The following is a 17,313-nucleotide window of genomic DNA, read 5'->3' as shown; positions in this document are numbered from 1 at the left end:
AATTGACTCGGTTGCATTACATGGAACACATTCCAAATAGTACATACATGATTTTCTATACATCGACCATGAAAATGACATTCTACAATGTCTGGTGTCAGCGCCATTCTCCACCTTGCAATCAACTACTTAGCCATGCGTCATCCCTTTATCTTGGAAATCTTCCGCAATAAACAACTGACATGAATGCGTAAAGTATCATTATTAAATCAGGTCAATAAAGGAATAAAAACAGAGCAACATATAAAGGTTGAAGGCCATGTGTAAGTTTTAGTCACTACCATCTTCGTCTTCCCACAGTTCATCATCCTGGTCGATAACCTTTCCTATGAACTTCATGTGATCACCTTCTATGACATTGTTACGAGATGAATCATCACCACACTGCCAATCGCTCAATATTCGGTCTGAGTAGCAAAGCGCCAATGCAACAACTGAAATAAACTTAGCGTATACAGATGGAAGCCCACACGTACACTTAAATATTCTGGAGTTCATCCTTTGTTGAAGGAAGGCTATCATTAGTTCAGTTTAATCTGAATGATCACGAAAAATCCTTGTCGTTTCTTATTCCCATAAGAGACTCGATTTAATTGTAACAATGAATAGATCTGAACTAGGCATTCCACTGTTAGGAACTCGTCTAAAACTTTGTTCCCTTGCTCTTTTTTTTCTTCATATTTCGCAAGCCAAACATACATCAGGACCATATATCTAGCATTGTAGACATGCATGTCATAATGAACATGTTTTTATCTTGGCACAAAAATAAAACTCCCATCCTAAGGTCAAAGTTTATGGTCACGTTAAGGCATCTAGATCGTAATATCCAAAAAAATTGTATACTGCCACTGGGTAATTGCAACTTTAAGATACACACACACACACACACACACACACACACACACACACACACACACACAGCTCTTTTTTTTGTCCAACCATCTAAATAAAGAAGAGTAACTTGTACTAACCTCACAAAATGAAAACTTGAACTAACATAATAATAACTGATTGTGTAACTTACATTTAGGTGTAAGTTTCTTTCAACAAACTTCTGCAGACCGACACAAGTCCCTTTGATAGCACTATCGTTGTACACCAGTATTGTAGGAACATTCCTATCTGGGAAGTTCAAATACAGTCTCTGTAAATTATTTTCACAAATTTGGTTTCTGAGTATTTTGTCGCCAGTTCCTCCAGGCAAGTCTGAAAGCAACCAACAGTCTGGTATCCTGTGATAAGATCCATGGAAGTCTCAGTCAATGAGGAACTCATGATACAATTTCTTTCTAAGTTGCTTTCTGTATAATAAGCAAGTTTCGTAAACAGTTGAACCGGAAATGCAAAATGGAGCTGAAGGCCCAGGTAGCTCTTTATCTGAGACATCCATGTGCAAAACATTGGTGAAACCACCGTATTTGAGCATTGTATATAACATGTATTTGATATTCTTGCTATTTCCAAAATTTCAGCTATGAAATAACCATCACAAAGAACCGACCATTCACAAGGAGAGTACTAACGTAATTTATGCACCCATCAATGCATCCCTGCTGCTGCATATTCAAACTAGATAGTTTTCGCCAGTACTAACTACTCCTTGGTGCTAAGATATATGATGCACATCACCTCAGTGCTAGGTTTAGCATTAGTCCTTAGGTATGAGTAGAAAATCATTCTCTAGGTTCGCCTCAGATTTAACAATGATTTTGAACATGATGAACAAAACGCAATTTCCTCTCATGAAGCCACTAAGCATCATAAATCACACACAAAAATAATGAATAACCAAATATACTAAACTAAAAGATCCATTATAAAACTACTTTCTTTGATTGAGAACAACTCATTAGATCCCAAAGAATTCATCATTCCATCAAAGACTAAAATCGCGGGGAAGGTCTAAGCTATCGCAGATCTGAAACCACCACGCGATTTGCTGCCTTCCCAGAATTGCGGGAGATCGCGCCGCTATCGCAGGCGATTGTGCCGTTTCTTCCTTATCTGTCACGGCAAAAATCTGGGCCGCGATTCCCTCTCGCCCGCGATTTTAAACTATGCATTCCATACATAAAAAATCAATGGATCAATTACACATTGTTTTCTTGCGGCAAGAAGTACCTTGTGTTGGTTTTCTGTGTACATTAGTTGCATTAATAACTTCCACGATTGTATGGCTGCATCGGCATGAGTAGGCATTAGCATACAAAATATTAATAAACTATAATTCAACTGAAGTAAACTTGCAGAATCATTCCGTTTGATAACAGTTTTTTTGCAGCAAATCCGATGCCAAAACAAATTGGACCAAACAACTCACTCTAATGCTAAGCATCAATAGAATAGAATAAATTACAAGTTCAAGCTCTAGTGTGTACGCCTATCAGAGGGGTTTAAGTGGGCAGATGCAGCTTTGATTTAGGATTGGAGGGAGTCGGTAGTTAGGGATTATGGTAGTTGTCCCATACCTAGGCTGGATGAACAGAGGGACTCAGGATGTGCCGAGTAGGTCCTTTCTCTGGTAGTCCATCCATGTGTCCGATGTCGCACATGGTGACAGTATTACAAGGAGAAGGATAGAGGTACACAAGTAAGTGCTCAGTGTTGCAGCCTCAAAGACAGGACTGAAAAGGGGAGGGAACAAACCATCATCGTTAGGCATTCTCTAACTTACAAAGGATGCCGGTGCAAGCCAGCGCCGGCGGCGTTGGGTCTGGCCGAGTGATCAAGGTAGCGCAGACCATCGTCACGATGACTGGCAAAGAATCCGCCATGGCCTGCCACACAAAGAACAAGATAGGGTAAGTGAAGACGGGGTCAGGGGAGAAGTGGCTTACTGAACCGGCAGCGACGGCGGGGCCGAGGTAGCTAAGGTGGAGTAGCACCGCCAAGGCCGAGCTGGCAGCCATGCGTGCGGAGATGTAGTGGGGTAGTAGGGCGACAAAGCAGAGGAGCCGCGCTGGCGACCTGTGGCTGCGGGCCGCGTGTAGGGGCGCGGAGGATGTCGCCATGGAGGAGGGGTCAGAGGAGACCAGCGAGGGGTAGTCGGTCCGGTGAGCGGCGGCGCGGCAGGGCGCCGGAGCTAGCCAGATTCAGAGGCGGAGGCGTTGTGGGCACAGAGAAAAAAGGTTTGGCTTCGCTGCGTGGTACTTGACGGAGGAGTTAGAGATAATGTGAAGGTGGGTATGGGAGGTTAGCCTAATGCGAGGTGTGGGGAGGTGGGAGGTTGCCCAAACAACACATAGATTGATTCGTTGGTAGATATGTGTTGTTGTACAGGGGTATTCGTTGTAGTGTGTATCCCTAGCTAAATCCAGGAGTACAAAACAAATTAATAACCTAAGAAACAACCAACGCTCCATGGACATGTGGAGAAAACAATCTGGTACAACAAAATATATTACTACATACAAACAGTGAGGTGGATATTCCATAAATAAGAAAGGGTGAAAACTTGTCAACTAAAATAAACTTCATAGTGGCCTTGGTCATTTTTTACAATTGAGCCGAGAAATCTCGGAGATGATGACTATAACTTCTTGGTAAAGCTTCTTGGTCTACGGACATCTCCATGGGAATTGTTAGCACAAGTAGAGATACGGTTTACTGTTCCTGGTCACTTTGACAGCAAGATCTAGCAAGGGAGTCCGTTGTTTGAATCCTCATCGTCTGGTCCAGGATCATGAGATCCGAACTACAAAGTACAAACATAATCTCTTTTCTCAATAATAGCACGATAACTCATCACCAATTACTGACTTGGCAAATCCATCAAAAACTGCAGCCTGAAACATGTCTTTTCTCACCATTTGCTTACCTAGGTAGCTTTTGCAAGGCATCCAAGCTTCTGCCTATTCTTTCTTCTATCCAGCCAAGTCTCCTCTCACGTTTTAACACACTGGCATGCATAACCCTAATATCAACTTCTGCAAGCTTGGCAAATGAGCGTAGCAACAGGTAATAATCAGCATGTCCAGCACAAACAAGACGACCAGTCATTGCCTTCCTTCTATAGTGAAGGTAACCATCTGATCTTGGCCACTTCCTTGGCGGCATATAACAAAATCCGTGGACTTCCATTTCTGACTTGATACTCTGTATCCCTGATGATGATGATGGAGAAAAGCACCTTGCACCAACAGAAGTCCCATCCCGACCTCGTTTATTCACTCCATTTGTGGTGTGAGCTTTTATATTCTCACCCTACAGTGTCAACAGGTTTAGACATCAAATCAACAACAATCGCCACCAAAAGACATGTAGATAATCCTCGAGGTGCTACATTTGTACAAATTTTAAGTTCAAATATGCTGCGGATAAAAAAGGAATAAGAGTTGACAACAACATTAAGTTGGGTGCATTACCTCTCGTCCTTTGTACAAATCCTGGAAGATCTCTATTAAGTGCTCTTCTTCAACTGAACATGCAATCCCAGGAAAAACAACATCTTTGCAATATCTGAGATATGAGTGAAGGTCCTTCGAATAGTCTGCAGAATTAGAAAACTTCGTCAATTTTATACCACTATTAAGCATTTGGTCTAGTAAAAAGTACACCCTAGAATGCATTCACTCAGACACAAATCTGAGCAAATATATCAGCATGAACATCTATATTAAATAGATGAGAATGAATGCACATTTTTCTTATCCAATATACTTTGACATTAATTATTGTACTTCTAAGCCCTTGACATATTATATGATAATAACAAACCAGACCAACCAGGTCTAGCCCTTGGGGGCTACATTAATAGAAGGGGCATCCTTGAGCACAAGGCGAGAGAGCCAAAACTCGCAGCGGGCTGGCCACGCACGCACGTGCCATGCCAACAGAGTGATGCTCTGTTCTCACTAAAGGGGAGTTACTGAGCACCATCTGTACAAAAGAAAGAGAGAGGTGCAGCTCTGTCTTGGTTATTTTTTGAAACATGGGATCCCTTCTAGAATACTCTTTGTCAGACCTCTATGTTTGTGTAAGAAAGAATGAGAATATGTCTTTTGGATAATCCAGAGGTACTAGCAGAAAACAGTATATTACACTGGAAGATACTGCTGCATTATTTGTTGATTTCTGTAAGGGCATGTACAGAGGTAGCAGCACCAAGCGGTGGTCTCATCCCATCCACATAGATTTGTACTATAAGACCACCATTTGAACATTTACCACCCAATGGAAGCAGTGGTTTGAGGTATGACAGGAGCAAGGTCCTCTACTTCACTTTATCAAACCGCCACCGCAAGATGAGTGGAGCCAAGGCGCGGTCCTGTGACTTTTGGCAGTGAGGAAGCGGCCTCCTCTGCAGGATCCCGCTTGTGTCTGCAAGCTATACCTTTTGGCAAACTGGACCATCTGATCCTACGTGGAGTGCTGGAGCAGCTGTCCAACCTGGAGAGTTGGACATGCCCTAATGCTGCCTGGTGCAAATGCCCCATAAATGTTCAATTAGTCACTAACAAGCATAATGAAGCTCTCTATTTATAAGTGGGGAGGTTGAGATCCCGGAAATGTGAATAGTTATTTATTGCAAACAAGGGCAGAAACTCCACACATACATCTTCTATCCATTACAACAATATAAATTTTATTCTAGCAATTCTTGCCAGTTTATTACTAAGTAAATGTCCTAAAATTTGAAAATAAAGCTATAACAATGGTCCATGCTCCATACATATGCTACCCCAGTAACTGAAAATTACCATCGCAAGATAGATTAGTGGCTGTACACATAGGACAGGAGGGTATAACCTATTAAGTAGTAACATACAAAATAAGACATGCCTACCATTACGTCCTATTCTTGATATAGCTACTGTGCTAGAAGCTAGAATAGCATGTAATTGGTAACATAAGAGGTAAATATATAAATCGCTAATGGACAACATAAGGATCAAACCTGACATGAATATTTTACAAGAAAATAATTTGATGTAGAAGCAAAGCAATGGTCGAACAATTACCATGTGCAACGTCAATTTTATCATAGGCATCTACAAGAGTCCACAGCAATTCCCTTGTGCCAAACTCCTCACTGGTGCCGCCATCAGGCTTCATAGATTGCGGTAATTTTGCATGACAGTCAGACCCGCCTGCATTTCTTGCTGCCTCACAAATCTCCTGAAGAAAAAAAAAAGTTGGGTCCATCATATTTAGGGAAGATCTTACATGACTTATGAGAGTGGCTCCATATGGAATACTCACCTCCCATACCCCTTGACCATTGATGTTATACTAAACTCTTAGAGCCACTATTAGTATAGCCATTACACAGATCCGTGTAGGGACCCTAGCTGGATTACTAGACAACCATAGTTCTGGAGGCATTGCCCACTCATAGACGCGGCAAGCATGCATGAGGGAGAATTTTTTGTACCGGCAGAGAAAACTCATCCAAGTAGCGCTGAGCAATAGCATAGAAATTGACTGAAGGAAGCTGCAAGCCTATTCTTTGTGCTATGAACCCGGCGGCCGCTTCCAGCTGCCACGCTCCAATCACTCGGACTGGCCTGAACAGTTGCCTCGCATTCAGAGGGCAGTGTTTTGGACGGCTCCCAAGAAGCTTGTCCACTTCCGTAAATGCCGCCACATAAGGAAGCTTACCCTCCATCGCCCACCTATAAATGTCGGTCGGTAGGATGGCTTCCCGGGCAATATGACAGGACAGGAAACAGACAGACAATGTCGAGTGCAGCGGCAGCATCGTCCTCAATGAGCGCAGAAAGATGAACTCAACCCTTCGCCTGTCTTTCCGAGGCGAGGCTTCGTCCGCCCGTTCACACTTCTTCACCTCTTGAGGTTCCTGCTGGCCTGGACACAAAGACACTACATATGTTGATCAAGTTTGTTCTGGTCTTTGAATGGTGATAACTGAACAGGATCTTAGAATTGACACCTCCACAGGCAGAGCGCTTAATCAGTCTCTGCGCGGCCTCGGCCTCGGCGAGCACCTTCCGCGCCCACATTCCGTCGAACACCTTGGAGGCGGCCACCCAGCGCAGCCAGACGGTTCCGGCCACGCCGCAGACGAGTGCGCCCACCCGGTACCTCTCCACCAGCACTTGCAGCTGCTGGTGCAGGATCACCTGCAGCCCCTGCACGTAGCGCCGCCGGAGCTGAGCCCCCAGCTCCTCCGGGTCGGCGCCAGGCACAAAGTCGGCTCGTGGGATTCTTCGAAGGGAGGGGCAGCAGGGGGTTGCCCGGGGTAAGGAATTGGGTAGGGCGCCGGGGTTTTGGTGGGCTGGGAAACTCGGTGAAAGGACATGTTGCCCGGGGTTTGGAAATCTTGGTGGTCGACGGCGGTCGCCTGGGTGTCGAGGTCGCCGTAGCACCGCCCGCAGTAGAAGCGGCCGTCCTCGGTGTCGTCGAGGCTGTAGTCGTCCTTGAAGCCGCATCGGCATTCCAGGCGGATGCTTCGTCCGCAGCCGCCGTGGTGGGATGGGGAGGCGCCGCCGTCGTCATCCATGGGAGCGGCCGCTCGCGACCTAGCTCGCCGCCGCGCAGCGGATCACCTAGCTGCAGAACTGCTGGGTTTTTTTGTTCGGCCTGTTAATGTTAGATGGGCTGCAGTTGGGTTAGTAGGGTTGACATGGGCTTATGTTGTGGAGTGTTTTTTTTTTAAAGAAATCGTGAATATTTTTTAAATTTGCAAAACTTTCTTGAATTCGCAACAATTTTAAAACATACGAGCATTTTCTAATTCATGACAAATATATTTAATTCATGACTTGAAACTTTTCAAATTCATGAACATGTTTTTATTTCGCCATTTTTAAAAAATTAGCAGCAAAAGCCGGCTGGTTTCCTCCTTGAGACAAAATACCAAAAGGCAATAGGAGAAGAAAAAAAATCGAGCAGGCACAAGCGGGCGAACAGGCAACCCGTGCGCCGCACCCGTGTGCATTAGGGATGAAAACGGAGTAAAAACAGACGAAACTAAGTGCTACCATATTTGTTAGCGGAAATGAATACAGAAGCCCGAAAATGAATACGAAAACAGATACTACCGGAAACAGACACGGAGCGAACACGAAAACAGAAGTGGGCGTTGACCGAATCTTAAAAACCCCTTGAATTTGAGAAATACACAAAAATAATAATTTAATTAATTGGTAACATGGCTATAAAATAATATGATTATGTTAGCAACTTAGGGTAGTATTGCATTAGTACTGGACAATTGCGCATAGGCTCTAGCTGAGTACGGATGTGGTAGTAGAAGTTGGGTTTCAAATGATCCATTCTGTTCATTGTGTGTTGTTTGGTGGTTGGGCTACAGAGCAGCCATAAGCCTATAGTAAAAACAAAAATTCCATATTCACGGAAATGGAAAATTCAGTTTCCACGTCTGTTTCACTGAAAAACACCGGTTTTTGTTTCCGTTTATGTAGAAAAAAAATCCATTTCCACTTTCATTTTGTAAATTCCCGTTCCCTTTTTCATATTTCCTCCCCTTTTTCATTTGTCTTCCAAAAAGAGCAGAAAGTTTTCACTGCATTTTCATTTTCATCCATGGGAGTGGCCGCTCACGACCTAGCTTGCCGCCGCGCAGTGGATCACCTAGCTGCAGAAGTGCCAGGTTTTTTTTTCGACCTGTTAATGTTAGATGGGCTGCAGTTGGGTTAGTGGAGTTGACATGGGCTTATGTTGTGCCGTGTTTTTTTTTCAAATTTGCAAACTTTTTTGAATTCGTGACATTTTTTGAAACTTGTGAACATTTTTTTAATTCATGAACAATTTTTTTAATTCATGACGGGAAAACTTCTCAAATTCATGAACACTTATTGATTTCGCCAATTTTTTAAAATTAGCAGTAAAAGCCAGCCGGTTTCTTCCTTGAGATAACATACCGACAACAGAAGAAAAAACGAGCAAGCACAAGCAGGCGAACAGGCGGCCCATGGGGCGCACCCTTATGCACTATACGGTCCAGCACGTCGCCGCTCAAGGCGTTGTATATGAGGTCCCCGCCCTACTGCAGAAGAGGGCAGTGTAGTGTTGAGCAGATGTGCTCGTCTTGTGATGGTGGTCTTCCCCATCAACATGGGGTAGTGTGGGAGGTGGCCGCTCCACCTTGCATCATTCGCTTGCCTATCTCGATCAGCAGCGGCTACTGAAGCTACATCGACTCTACCGAGCGGCGGTTTGCATGCTCATAACTCCAAATTAGTTCCGATCGACTTCTTTGTAATAAACATTGCAATTTAATCATCCAACGTTCAAGTTATTCTGCTACTGCTAGGATGTATAGTAACTCAAAATTATATGCGTTGATTTAATGTTTTTGCCCTTACTTTTGTAAATGAAAGTTCACAAAACCACCAACACTTAGATCTGTAAAATTACTTCACGAACCTCAAATTTATGCGCCTAAATCATTTGTTGGCAAGATATGCTAATTTTGGATTTCAAATTCCAATGGTTCTGTTATGACTCATACACATCGTGACAGTATTAAATTTTCCTTCATGGCATTCATGCTTCCTTGGTTTCTTTACACATCGATGGTTTATGTGGCTATCAGGTTGTGCTTTTTTTTTTCTTCTCTTACGGCAACTGCCATTTTGGAACAACAGTATGTATGTGACCGGTTCAACTAGAGCGGTTTCCATGGTTGAACAAAAGCACAACCTGATAGCCACATAAACCATCAACGACAGCTACATATAGCGAAAAAGGTCCAGAAAATGCAGATATAGTGTAGCATAAACATGGCAGCAAACAGCTGCCATATATAAATAAATAAAATCTAGAATGTGCGCATAATCAGTATGGCAGCAAATAGCTGCCATATATCACAAATTAAGTAGAGATGCGGTTGTTTGTGGCCACTTTGTCTGCAAGATATTGCAAGAGAGTAGATCAAATGTTGTCGAATTATTATTAGAATTATTCTGGTCATTTTCAACTCCGGGTATTTGTGTGGAATTATAAATTGTGATGCGTGGAAAGAGACGGGGGCGTACCAACCATGCCAGATGGGTGGTGAGTCGTCGGTCGGGTGTTGTCGATAAGGCGGCATAAAAGTGAAAGGGCCACTGCACCAGATTAAGGCTTTTCTTCTTTCTGCACCTCCAGAGTGCATCACGCATGGCAGCTCCGGCGCCGCCAAGGACCGTCCTGCGGGTGGCGGCGATCTCCGGCTCGCTGCGCAGGGCGTCGGCCAACACCGGCCTCATCCGCGCCGGTAAGTCCCTTGCACTCAAGGTCCCCTTCCTGTTTACCGTCTATTAGTTCGTGTGGCTGACGACCTGGGTGTGAAGCCAGCTGCGGAGATCTGCAGGGAGTCCATCCCGGGCCTGCACATCGACCACGTCGACATCTCGGAGCTTCCGCTTCTCAACACCGACCTCGAGGTCAACGGCCGGTTCCCGCCGGCCGTCGAGGCGTTCCGCGACAAGGTCAGCTCGGCCGATTGCTTCCTCTTCGCCTCGCCCGAGTACAACTACTCCATTTCAGGTGCCCGATTATTTCTCCTGACTGCCACTCCGCCGGAATCCTTCCTTCCTTCCTTCCTTCCTTCCTTCCTTCTCTAACCGCATATCTGCTTTCTGCGGCTCTCCTACCTACCGACCAGGCCCTCTGAAGAACGCGCTGGACTGGGGGTCACGGCCGCCCAACTGCTGGGCCGACCGAGCCGCGGCGATGCTGAGCGCGTCGGGCGGCTCCGGCGGCAGCCGGTCGCAGTACCACATCCGGCAGGTCGGGGTGTTTCTTGACATCCACTTCATCAACAAGCCGGAGGTCTTCACCAAGGCACACCTGCCCCCGAAAAAGTTCGACGCCGACGGAGACCTGATCGACTCGGAGACCAAGGAGCAGGTCAGGAGGATGCTCCTGTCGCTGCAAGCCTTCGCCCTCAGGCTCCAGGGCAAGTCTGAACAGGGGAACTGATGCCTCCATTTGTGTCTTCAAACGAGTGGTAGTGCTCTGCTCATTAGATTGTCTGAGCAGATCGTCACAAACTCCAAAAGCCAAATCCATATGCTCCTTGATGCTCCATGGTATCTGGAATGATTCTTCATCTGCGACTGAACATTTCGGTGGCACACTAATGCAAATCTATGTTTATTATCTTGCCCCTTGGTAATTTTGTTATATGGGCAGCCTTACTATCTGTAACATGCCGGCGTCATTTGCTTAGCCAGGTAGATTCTGTAAGGCACCCAAGCTTCTGCCTGTTCTTTCTTCTATCCAGACAAGTCTCCTCTCAAGTTTTAGCACAGAAGCATGAATAGCCCTAATATCAACTTCCCCAAGCTTGGCAAATGAGCGTATCAACAGGTAATAATCAGCACAAACAAGACGACCAGTCATTGTCTTCCTTCTATAGTGAAGGTAACCATCTGATCGTGGCCACTTCCTTGGCAGCATGTACCAAAATCCATGGTCTTCCATTTCTGACTTGATACTTTGTATCCCTGATGATGATGCAGAAAAGCACCTTACACTGATAAAAGTTCCATCCCGGCCTCGTTTGTTCACTCCATTTGTGGTTCGCATGTCATCACTGTGCGCTTTAGGATTCTCGCCCTACAGTGCAGCAGGTTTAGCCATCCAAGCAACAACAAGCACCCCCAAAAAGACGTGTAGACAATCCTTAGGTGCTATATTTGTACAAATTTCAAGTTAAAATATGCTGCAGATAAAATCTATTTTTTATGAATAATAACCTTTTGCGCTTTATCTTTAATTTTATAATTTGGCTATTTCTCTAAAAATAACAGTTGTGTTGGTTTCTACAATCATTTATGATTTCTTTCATGCTGATTTTGTTCCTGAAATAATATCCATAGATAGAAGATTGTTATTGGTTTTGCACTCAAGATTCAGAAAGGCGACACCAGTAGAAATATGAAGTCCAAAATGAACATGTCCTGAGAATAAAATAGGTAACATTTTGTGAATAGCAATGTTGATATTTAAAATTTACAATTTGGCAGTTCCTCAAAATGACAATAAAAATCCAAGATGTACAATAAAATTGAGCAAGAAAAAATTAGATCATGCCAAGAATTTGAGGGGTTAAATAAGTTAAGAAGTAATCCACGATGACACAATCTTCAAGAGGCACAATACAGTTTCACCGCTTCGACGAAAAAAAAAGGAATAAGAGTTGAAAACAACATCAGGCCGGGTGAATTACCTCCCGTCCTTTGTACAGACCCTGAAAGATCTCTATCAAGTGCTCCTCTTCTACTAAACATGCAGTCCCAGGGAAAAAAACATGTTTGCAGTATGTGAGATATGAGTGAAGGTCCTTTGAATAGTCTGCAGAATTAGAAAACTTAGTCAATTTTGTACCACTACTAAGAGTTTGATCTACTCCCTCCGTTCGGAATTACTTGTCTCGGAAATGGATGTATCTAGAACTAAAATACGTCTAGATACATCCATTTCTGCGACAAGTAATTCCAAACGGAGGGAGTAGTAAAAAGGTGACACCCTAGAAAGCATTCAGTCGACTCAAAAGATTATAATTCGAACAAACATATCACCGTGAAAAATCTATATTAAATAGATGAGAATGACATGCACAAATTTTTTATCCAATATACTTTGACATGAATATATTACTCCCTCCGTTCGGAATTACTTTTCTCGGAAATGGATGTATCTAGAACTAAAATACATCTAGATACATCCATTTCTACGACAAGTAATTCCGAACGGAGGGAGTATAAGGAAAAAAAAATGATTTAGATGCAAAGCAATGGTCAAACAGTTACCATGTGCAACGTCAGTTTTATCATAGGCATCTACAAGAGTCCATAGCAATTCTCTTGTGCCAAATTCCTCACTGGTGCTTCCATCAGGCTTCATAGATGGTGATAAATTTGCATCACGGTCAGACCCACCTGCATTTCTTGCTGCCTCGCAAATCTCCTGAAGAAAAGAGTAGTCCATCCCATCATATTTGCGGCCGATCTTACATGACTTAAAAGTGTGACTCCATATGGAATACTCACCTTCCATATCCTTTGACCATTGATGATATACTGAAGTCTTAGAGCCACTATTAGTATAACCATTACAGAGACCCATGTAGGGGCCCTAGCTGGACAACCAGAGTTCTGGAGGCATTGCCCACTCATAGATGCTACGAGCACGAGGAAGGAATCTTTCTACCGGCAGAGACAGCTCACTCAAGTAGCGTTGAGCAATAGCATAAAAATTAACTGAAGTAAGCTGCAAGCCTATTCTTCGTGCGATGAACCCAGCTGCAGCTTCCAGTTGCCACGCTCCAACAACTCGGACTGGCCTGAAGAGCAGTGGCGGAGCTTGCAGCAAATTCCTGGGCGGGCTGGGTAGGCTAAATTGCATGAAATTGGTTTTTCCCCGGCCCATGGGCCGGCTATAATAGGAGGAGGTGGTGCAAAGCTGGGGGGGGCCATGGCCCATGTAGCCTTGCTGAAGCTCCGCCACTGCTGAAGAGTTGCCTCACATTCAAAGGGCAGTGTTTTGTAGGGCTCCCAAGAAGCTTGTGAACTTGGGTAAAAACTGCCACCTAAGGAAGCTTACCCTCCATTGCCCACCTATAAATATCAGTCGGTAGGAGAGCTTCCCGGGCAACATGGCATGCCAAGAAACTGACGGACAATGTCGAGTGCAGTGGCAGCATCGTCCTCAATGACCGCAGAAAGATGAACTCAACCCTTCGCCTGTCTTTCCGAGGCAAGGATTCATCCGCCCATTCACACTTCACCTCCTGCCGCCTGCACACGGAAGATACTACATAAGTACATATGTTCATTAAATTTGTTGTAGTCCTTCAATGGCAATAGCTGTTCGCCTTCACACAGAAGATACTACATATGTTCATTAAATTTGTCCTAGTCCTTCAATGGCAAACTCAACAAGGGCGTAAACTGAACACCTCCACTGGCGGAGAGCTTCAGTCTCTGCGCGGCCTCGGCCTCGGCGAGCACCTTAATTTCGGCCACTGGCGCCCACATTCCGTCGAACACCTTGGAGGCGGCCACCCAGCGCATCCAGACGGTTCCGGCCATGGCCGCGGACCAGCGCGCCCACCCGGTACCTCTCCACCAGCACTTGCAGCTGCTGGTGCAGGATCACCTGCAGCCCCTGCACGTAGCGGCACCGCACCCGAGCCCCCACCTCCTCGGCGCCACACACGAAGTCGCGCGGCTCGTCGATTTCTTCTTCGAGGGGAGGAGCGGCAGGGGCGCGCGTGGGCGCGGGAGTGTGAGCGGGGGATTTGGTTGTTCGGGGGATGACAACTCGGCGGATGTACCGGTTGCCGGCCGTTGGGTAATCGTCGCGGTCGGCGGCGGTCACCTGCGTGGAGGCCTGGACGGCGTCGCACCGGCGGCACGTGAAGAAGCCGTCCTCTTCGTCGTCGGGACCGTAGGTGTGCGTGACGCGGGCAGACCAGGCGGATGCTCCCTCTCGCCGACCAGCCCGCACGGCCCAAGACACGCCGCTCGCGACCTACCTCGCCGCCGCGCAGCTACCACCGTCGCCGTCGGGACCTGCCTGTCTGTTTAGATGCTAGATGGGCTGGACTTGGGCTTCTCTTGGGTACTGGGCTTTGGGCTAAATGCTGTGCAGTTTTGGGTTGTGGAGGACCGGACGGAGAGAGAGGCGCCTGTCCCTTCTCAAAAAAGAAGAAGAAGAGGGGATCATTTGCTCCACTTTACACGGGGTTTGATGATTTGCCCCATGGCTGTGCTAATGGCTAGTGGTCCCGACCCCATCCGTCAATTAGAGGGAGGGGGGGGGGGGGGGGGGGAATTATCAAAGTTAGAAGTAAACTAGGGCAAAAGATTCGATTTCTCGCCTATCCGATGCCAGTCGAATAGATAGATTGCAGAATTATATCTCACATATATTCATTCATGAGAGTACAACACACATTGTTGGAAATATGTCTAACACAATAATAATTGTATTATTGTATTTCTATGTTCATGATAAAGTTTATTATATTTTTGTATTATACTTGCGTTGATTCTTGAATATGACATTCAGGGGGAAACTCAATTGCATGTGTAGAAACATAAATACCAAATGGATCCGTCATGCCTCTAGGACACTCATGTATTGATAATGATTTGTTTTCATCATGGTCATTGTTAAAGTAACAAGGATACGATCAATAATGAGAGCATATTGTTATTGGCACAATAATGTTTGTTGGATAGACCCAACTTATGAATTCTTTTGCAAAAAAAGACCCAACTTATGAATTACTGTGAGATAGAATCATTGTTATGTTGTCGGTATTTTTCAGTATGATGTTAATTTCTACTTACATCCTTGGAAAATGGTAATATTGTATACCAACACACCGAATGGGTACTTTGGGGTTGCCAAACATCACACCTTAAGTGGATGACAATAGAAGTAGTTTAGGGGTATACTGGAAAAGTGCATCTTGGCGTCAATAGTTCAAGATTAGGATTTTCTCCTCCGACAATGGTGGGATACTCTACAAGCCCACTTAGTATATAGATTTTTTTTTAAAAGGAGGATGACCCCCGGCCTCTGCATCTGGCGATGCATACGACCACTTTATTAATTATTCTCACAAGACCTTACAAAGTAATACAACAGTAAGACTAAAGCCGCCGTCTAAGCACCTCTATCCAGCTGATGAAGGGGCGCAGATAGCCTGGGCCTAATACCAAACAGACATCGCAGCCAAACCTAACGTCTAAGACCTGAGAACCCATCCAGGACGCCTGCCGGGCATGGGTCTCACCGGTCCGGCGTGCACTCAGATGCCGCCGCCGCCAACTGCCACCGCTCCATCTTCAGAACTGTACTGATGCATCAATCTTGCTTGGTCTAGCTATCGTCGACGCCACCACAGCGCCAAACGGCACCTCCTCCCTGCGCGCAAACAGCTGAGCACGTCGCGGTCGCCACTGATACACCTCAGCGCCATGCTGCCAGGTATCACCAGCCGACACAGCTTGAAGTCCTTGGAAGATCTGTCGTGCGTAGCACCTGCCAACCAGGCATGACAAAGCGTAGCACCTGTCGGTCAGGCATGACTTGACATCACCCCCGAAGCTCTGTGCAAGACGAAGCCGCTCCACCTCCTGTCTATGACATCCAGCGCTGCTCCGCAAACGATGCTTCCAAGAGAGAAACGACACCGCAGTGCCGCCATCGTCCGATCTGAAACACCAGATCCTAGGGTTTCCCCTGGAGCAGCACGAGTGGGTCGACAATAGTTACACGACGATGCCTTCATCAAGGTAACGGCGAGAACGCCGCCATCGCCTGCCGTCGGCTCGGTTTTCACCGGCAACCATGTCTCCCCTACTCGCAACCGGGACAAGATGATGGATCTCGAGATCCGATCACCAAGCCTCTGGTCGGCCATCTCGGGAAGAAGATGACCACCACGTCCAGCAGTCTCACCACGCAGGGCACGCGTCGTCGCCGGCACCCCCATGGTGCCTAGAGGCCAACAAGCCCCAACGAATCCCATGCCTCGCCAGCCGCCATGGCCCAGACCCCGGCACCACCAGATCCAGATCGGATGGGTCCGGGGCCCCAAGCCGCAACCGCCACGGAGGCAGCACCACTGGACGGCGCCTAGCCCTCCAGCCCGCCGCCGAATCCTCGCCGGAGCTCCGCCACGCCACGTCGCCAAGCCGCCGCCGGAAACTCGCGCCGCCGCCAGAGAAGCCACAGCCGCCGCGCGTTGGGGAGGCCTCAAGCCGCAGCTGCACCGCCGCCAGGCAGAGGTGCCGCCACCCAGCACGCCCTCTGCCGCGCCGCTAGGCCCCGCCCAGCCCAGCGTCGTCCCACGCCGCGCCGTCCCGCGTTGGACGCCAACCGCGAGAAGAGGGGCAAGATCCCCGCCGCCACCAACGCCGGCCGGCCTTTGCCCGGTGGCGCTATGCGGTGGCGGCGGGGGGAGAAAGATCGACGGGGGGGACGAGGGGCGGCGGCTAGGGTTTCCCCCGAGGACGCTCGCGGGAGCGACTCGGGGGTCGGGACTCGGCTAAGGGACTCGAGCGCCCGAGTACTCGCCTCGCCTTAAAAATTGGGGAGATTTTCACTTCCCAGCCTCTACACCAACTAAGAATGCATACGGCCACTGAGCCAAGGCTCTCTCTGCACAGGAGATAGATAGATAGATAAATATAGATATAGAGATGGAGATGGAGATGGAGATGGAGATGGAGATGGAGATATATCCTAGATATGCACAAATATCTCGAACAATTACTACTAGATTCACCGTCTAGCTCAAAATCTTCTAGTGGCGACCTTGCCTGTGGGTCGGTCCACTATTTCAGCATTTCCGAGTCAACTAAGAATTCGGCTATATAA

The 17,313-nt window shown here is 46.6% G+C and overlaps 2 protein-coding genes, 1 long non-coding RNA gene and 2 pseudogenes across 4 annotated transcripts; 1 reads left to right on the top strand and 4 right to left on the bottom strand.

Moving 5' to 3' along the window:
• LOC123133297 (uncharacterized) lies at positions 1-3,170 on the bottom strand. Its single transcript, XR_006465213.1, has 5 exons — positions 2,472-3,170; positions 2,125-2,180; positions 1,028-1,235; positions 282-407; positions 1-177 (listed from the first exon to the last, which is right to left on the bottom strand). It is a non-coding gene; the product is annotated as an uncharacterized lncRNA (long non-coding RNA).
• Positions 3,171-3,338: 168 nt separating this feature from the next.
• LOC123133296 (TATA box-binding protein-associated factor RNA polymerase I subunit B-like) lies at positions 3,339-7,518 on the bottom strand (annotated as a pseudogene).
• Positions 7,519-9,873: 2,355 nt separating this feature from the next.
• LOC123135551 (probable NADPH:quinone oxidoreductase 2) lies at positions 9,874-11,073 on the top strand. Its single transcript, XM_044554659.1, has 3 exons — positions 9,874-10,186; positions 10,267-10,458; positions 10,577-11,073. The coding sequence occupies exons 1-3, from the start codon at positions 10,090-10,092 to the stop codon at positions 10,891-10,893; spliced, it is 606 nt and encodes a 201-aa protein (XP_044410594.1). The 5' UTR covers positions 9,874-10,089; the 3' UTR covers positions 10,894-11,073.
• Positions 11,074-11,139: 66 nt separating this feature from the next.
• On the bottom strand, positions 11,140-14,157 carry LOC123135550 (TATA box-binding protein-associated factor RNA polymerase I subunit B). 2 transcript variants are annotated; one of them, XM_044554658.1, is made up of 6 exons: positions 13,877-14,157; positions 13,522-13,715; positions 12,969-13,261; positions 12,729-12,885; positions 12,146-12,270; positions 11,140-11,532 (listed from the first exon to the last, which is right to left on the bottom strand). In XM_044554658.1, exons 3-6 carry the CDS (start codon positions 13,092-13,094, stop codon positions 11,140-11,142), a joined length of 801 nt encoding a protein of 266 aa, XP_044410593.1. In that variant the 5' UTR covers positions 13,095-13,261; positions 13,522-13,715; positions 13,877-14,157. The 2 variants fall into 2 exon arrangements, with proteins under 2 accessions (XP_044410593.1, XP_044410592.1); XM_044554657.1 differs by having other exon boundaries at positions 12,969-13,715.
• On the bottom strand, positions 13,730-15,043 carry LOC123138715 (TATA box-binding protein-associated factor RNA polymerase I subunit B-like; annotated as a pseudogene).
• Between the last annotated feature and the right edge of the window lie 2,270 nt (positions 15,044-17,313).

This window comes from Triticum aestivum, chromosome 6B (assembly GCF_018294505.1).
Source record: "Triticum aestivum cultivar Chinese Spring chromosome 6B, IWGSC CS RefSeq v2.1, whole genome shotgun sequence".
NCBI lineage: Eukaryota > Viridiplantae > Streptophyta > Magnoliopsida > Poales > Poaceae > Triticum > Triticum aestivum.
Note: the sequence above shows the minus strand (reverse complement) of the source record. Positions and strands in the feature narration are given on the sequence as shown.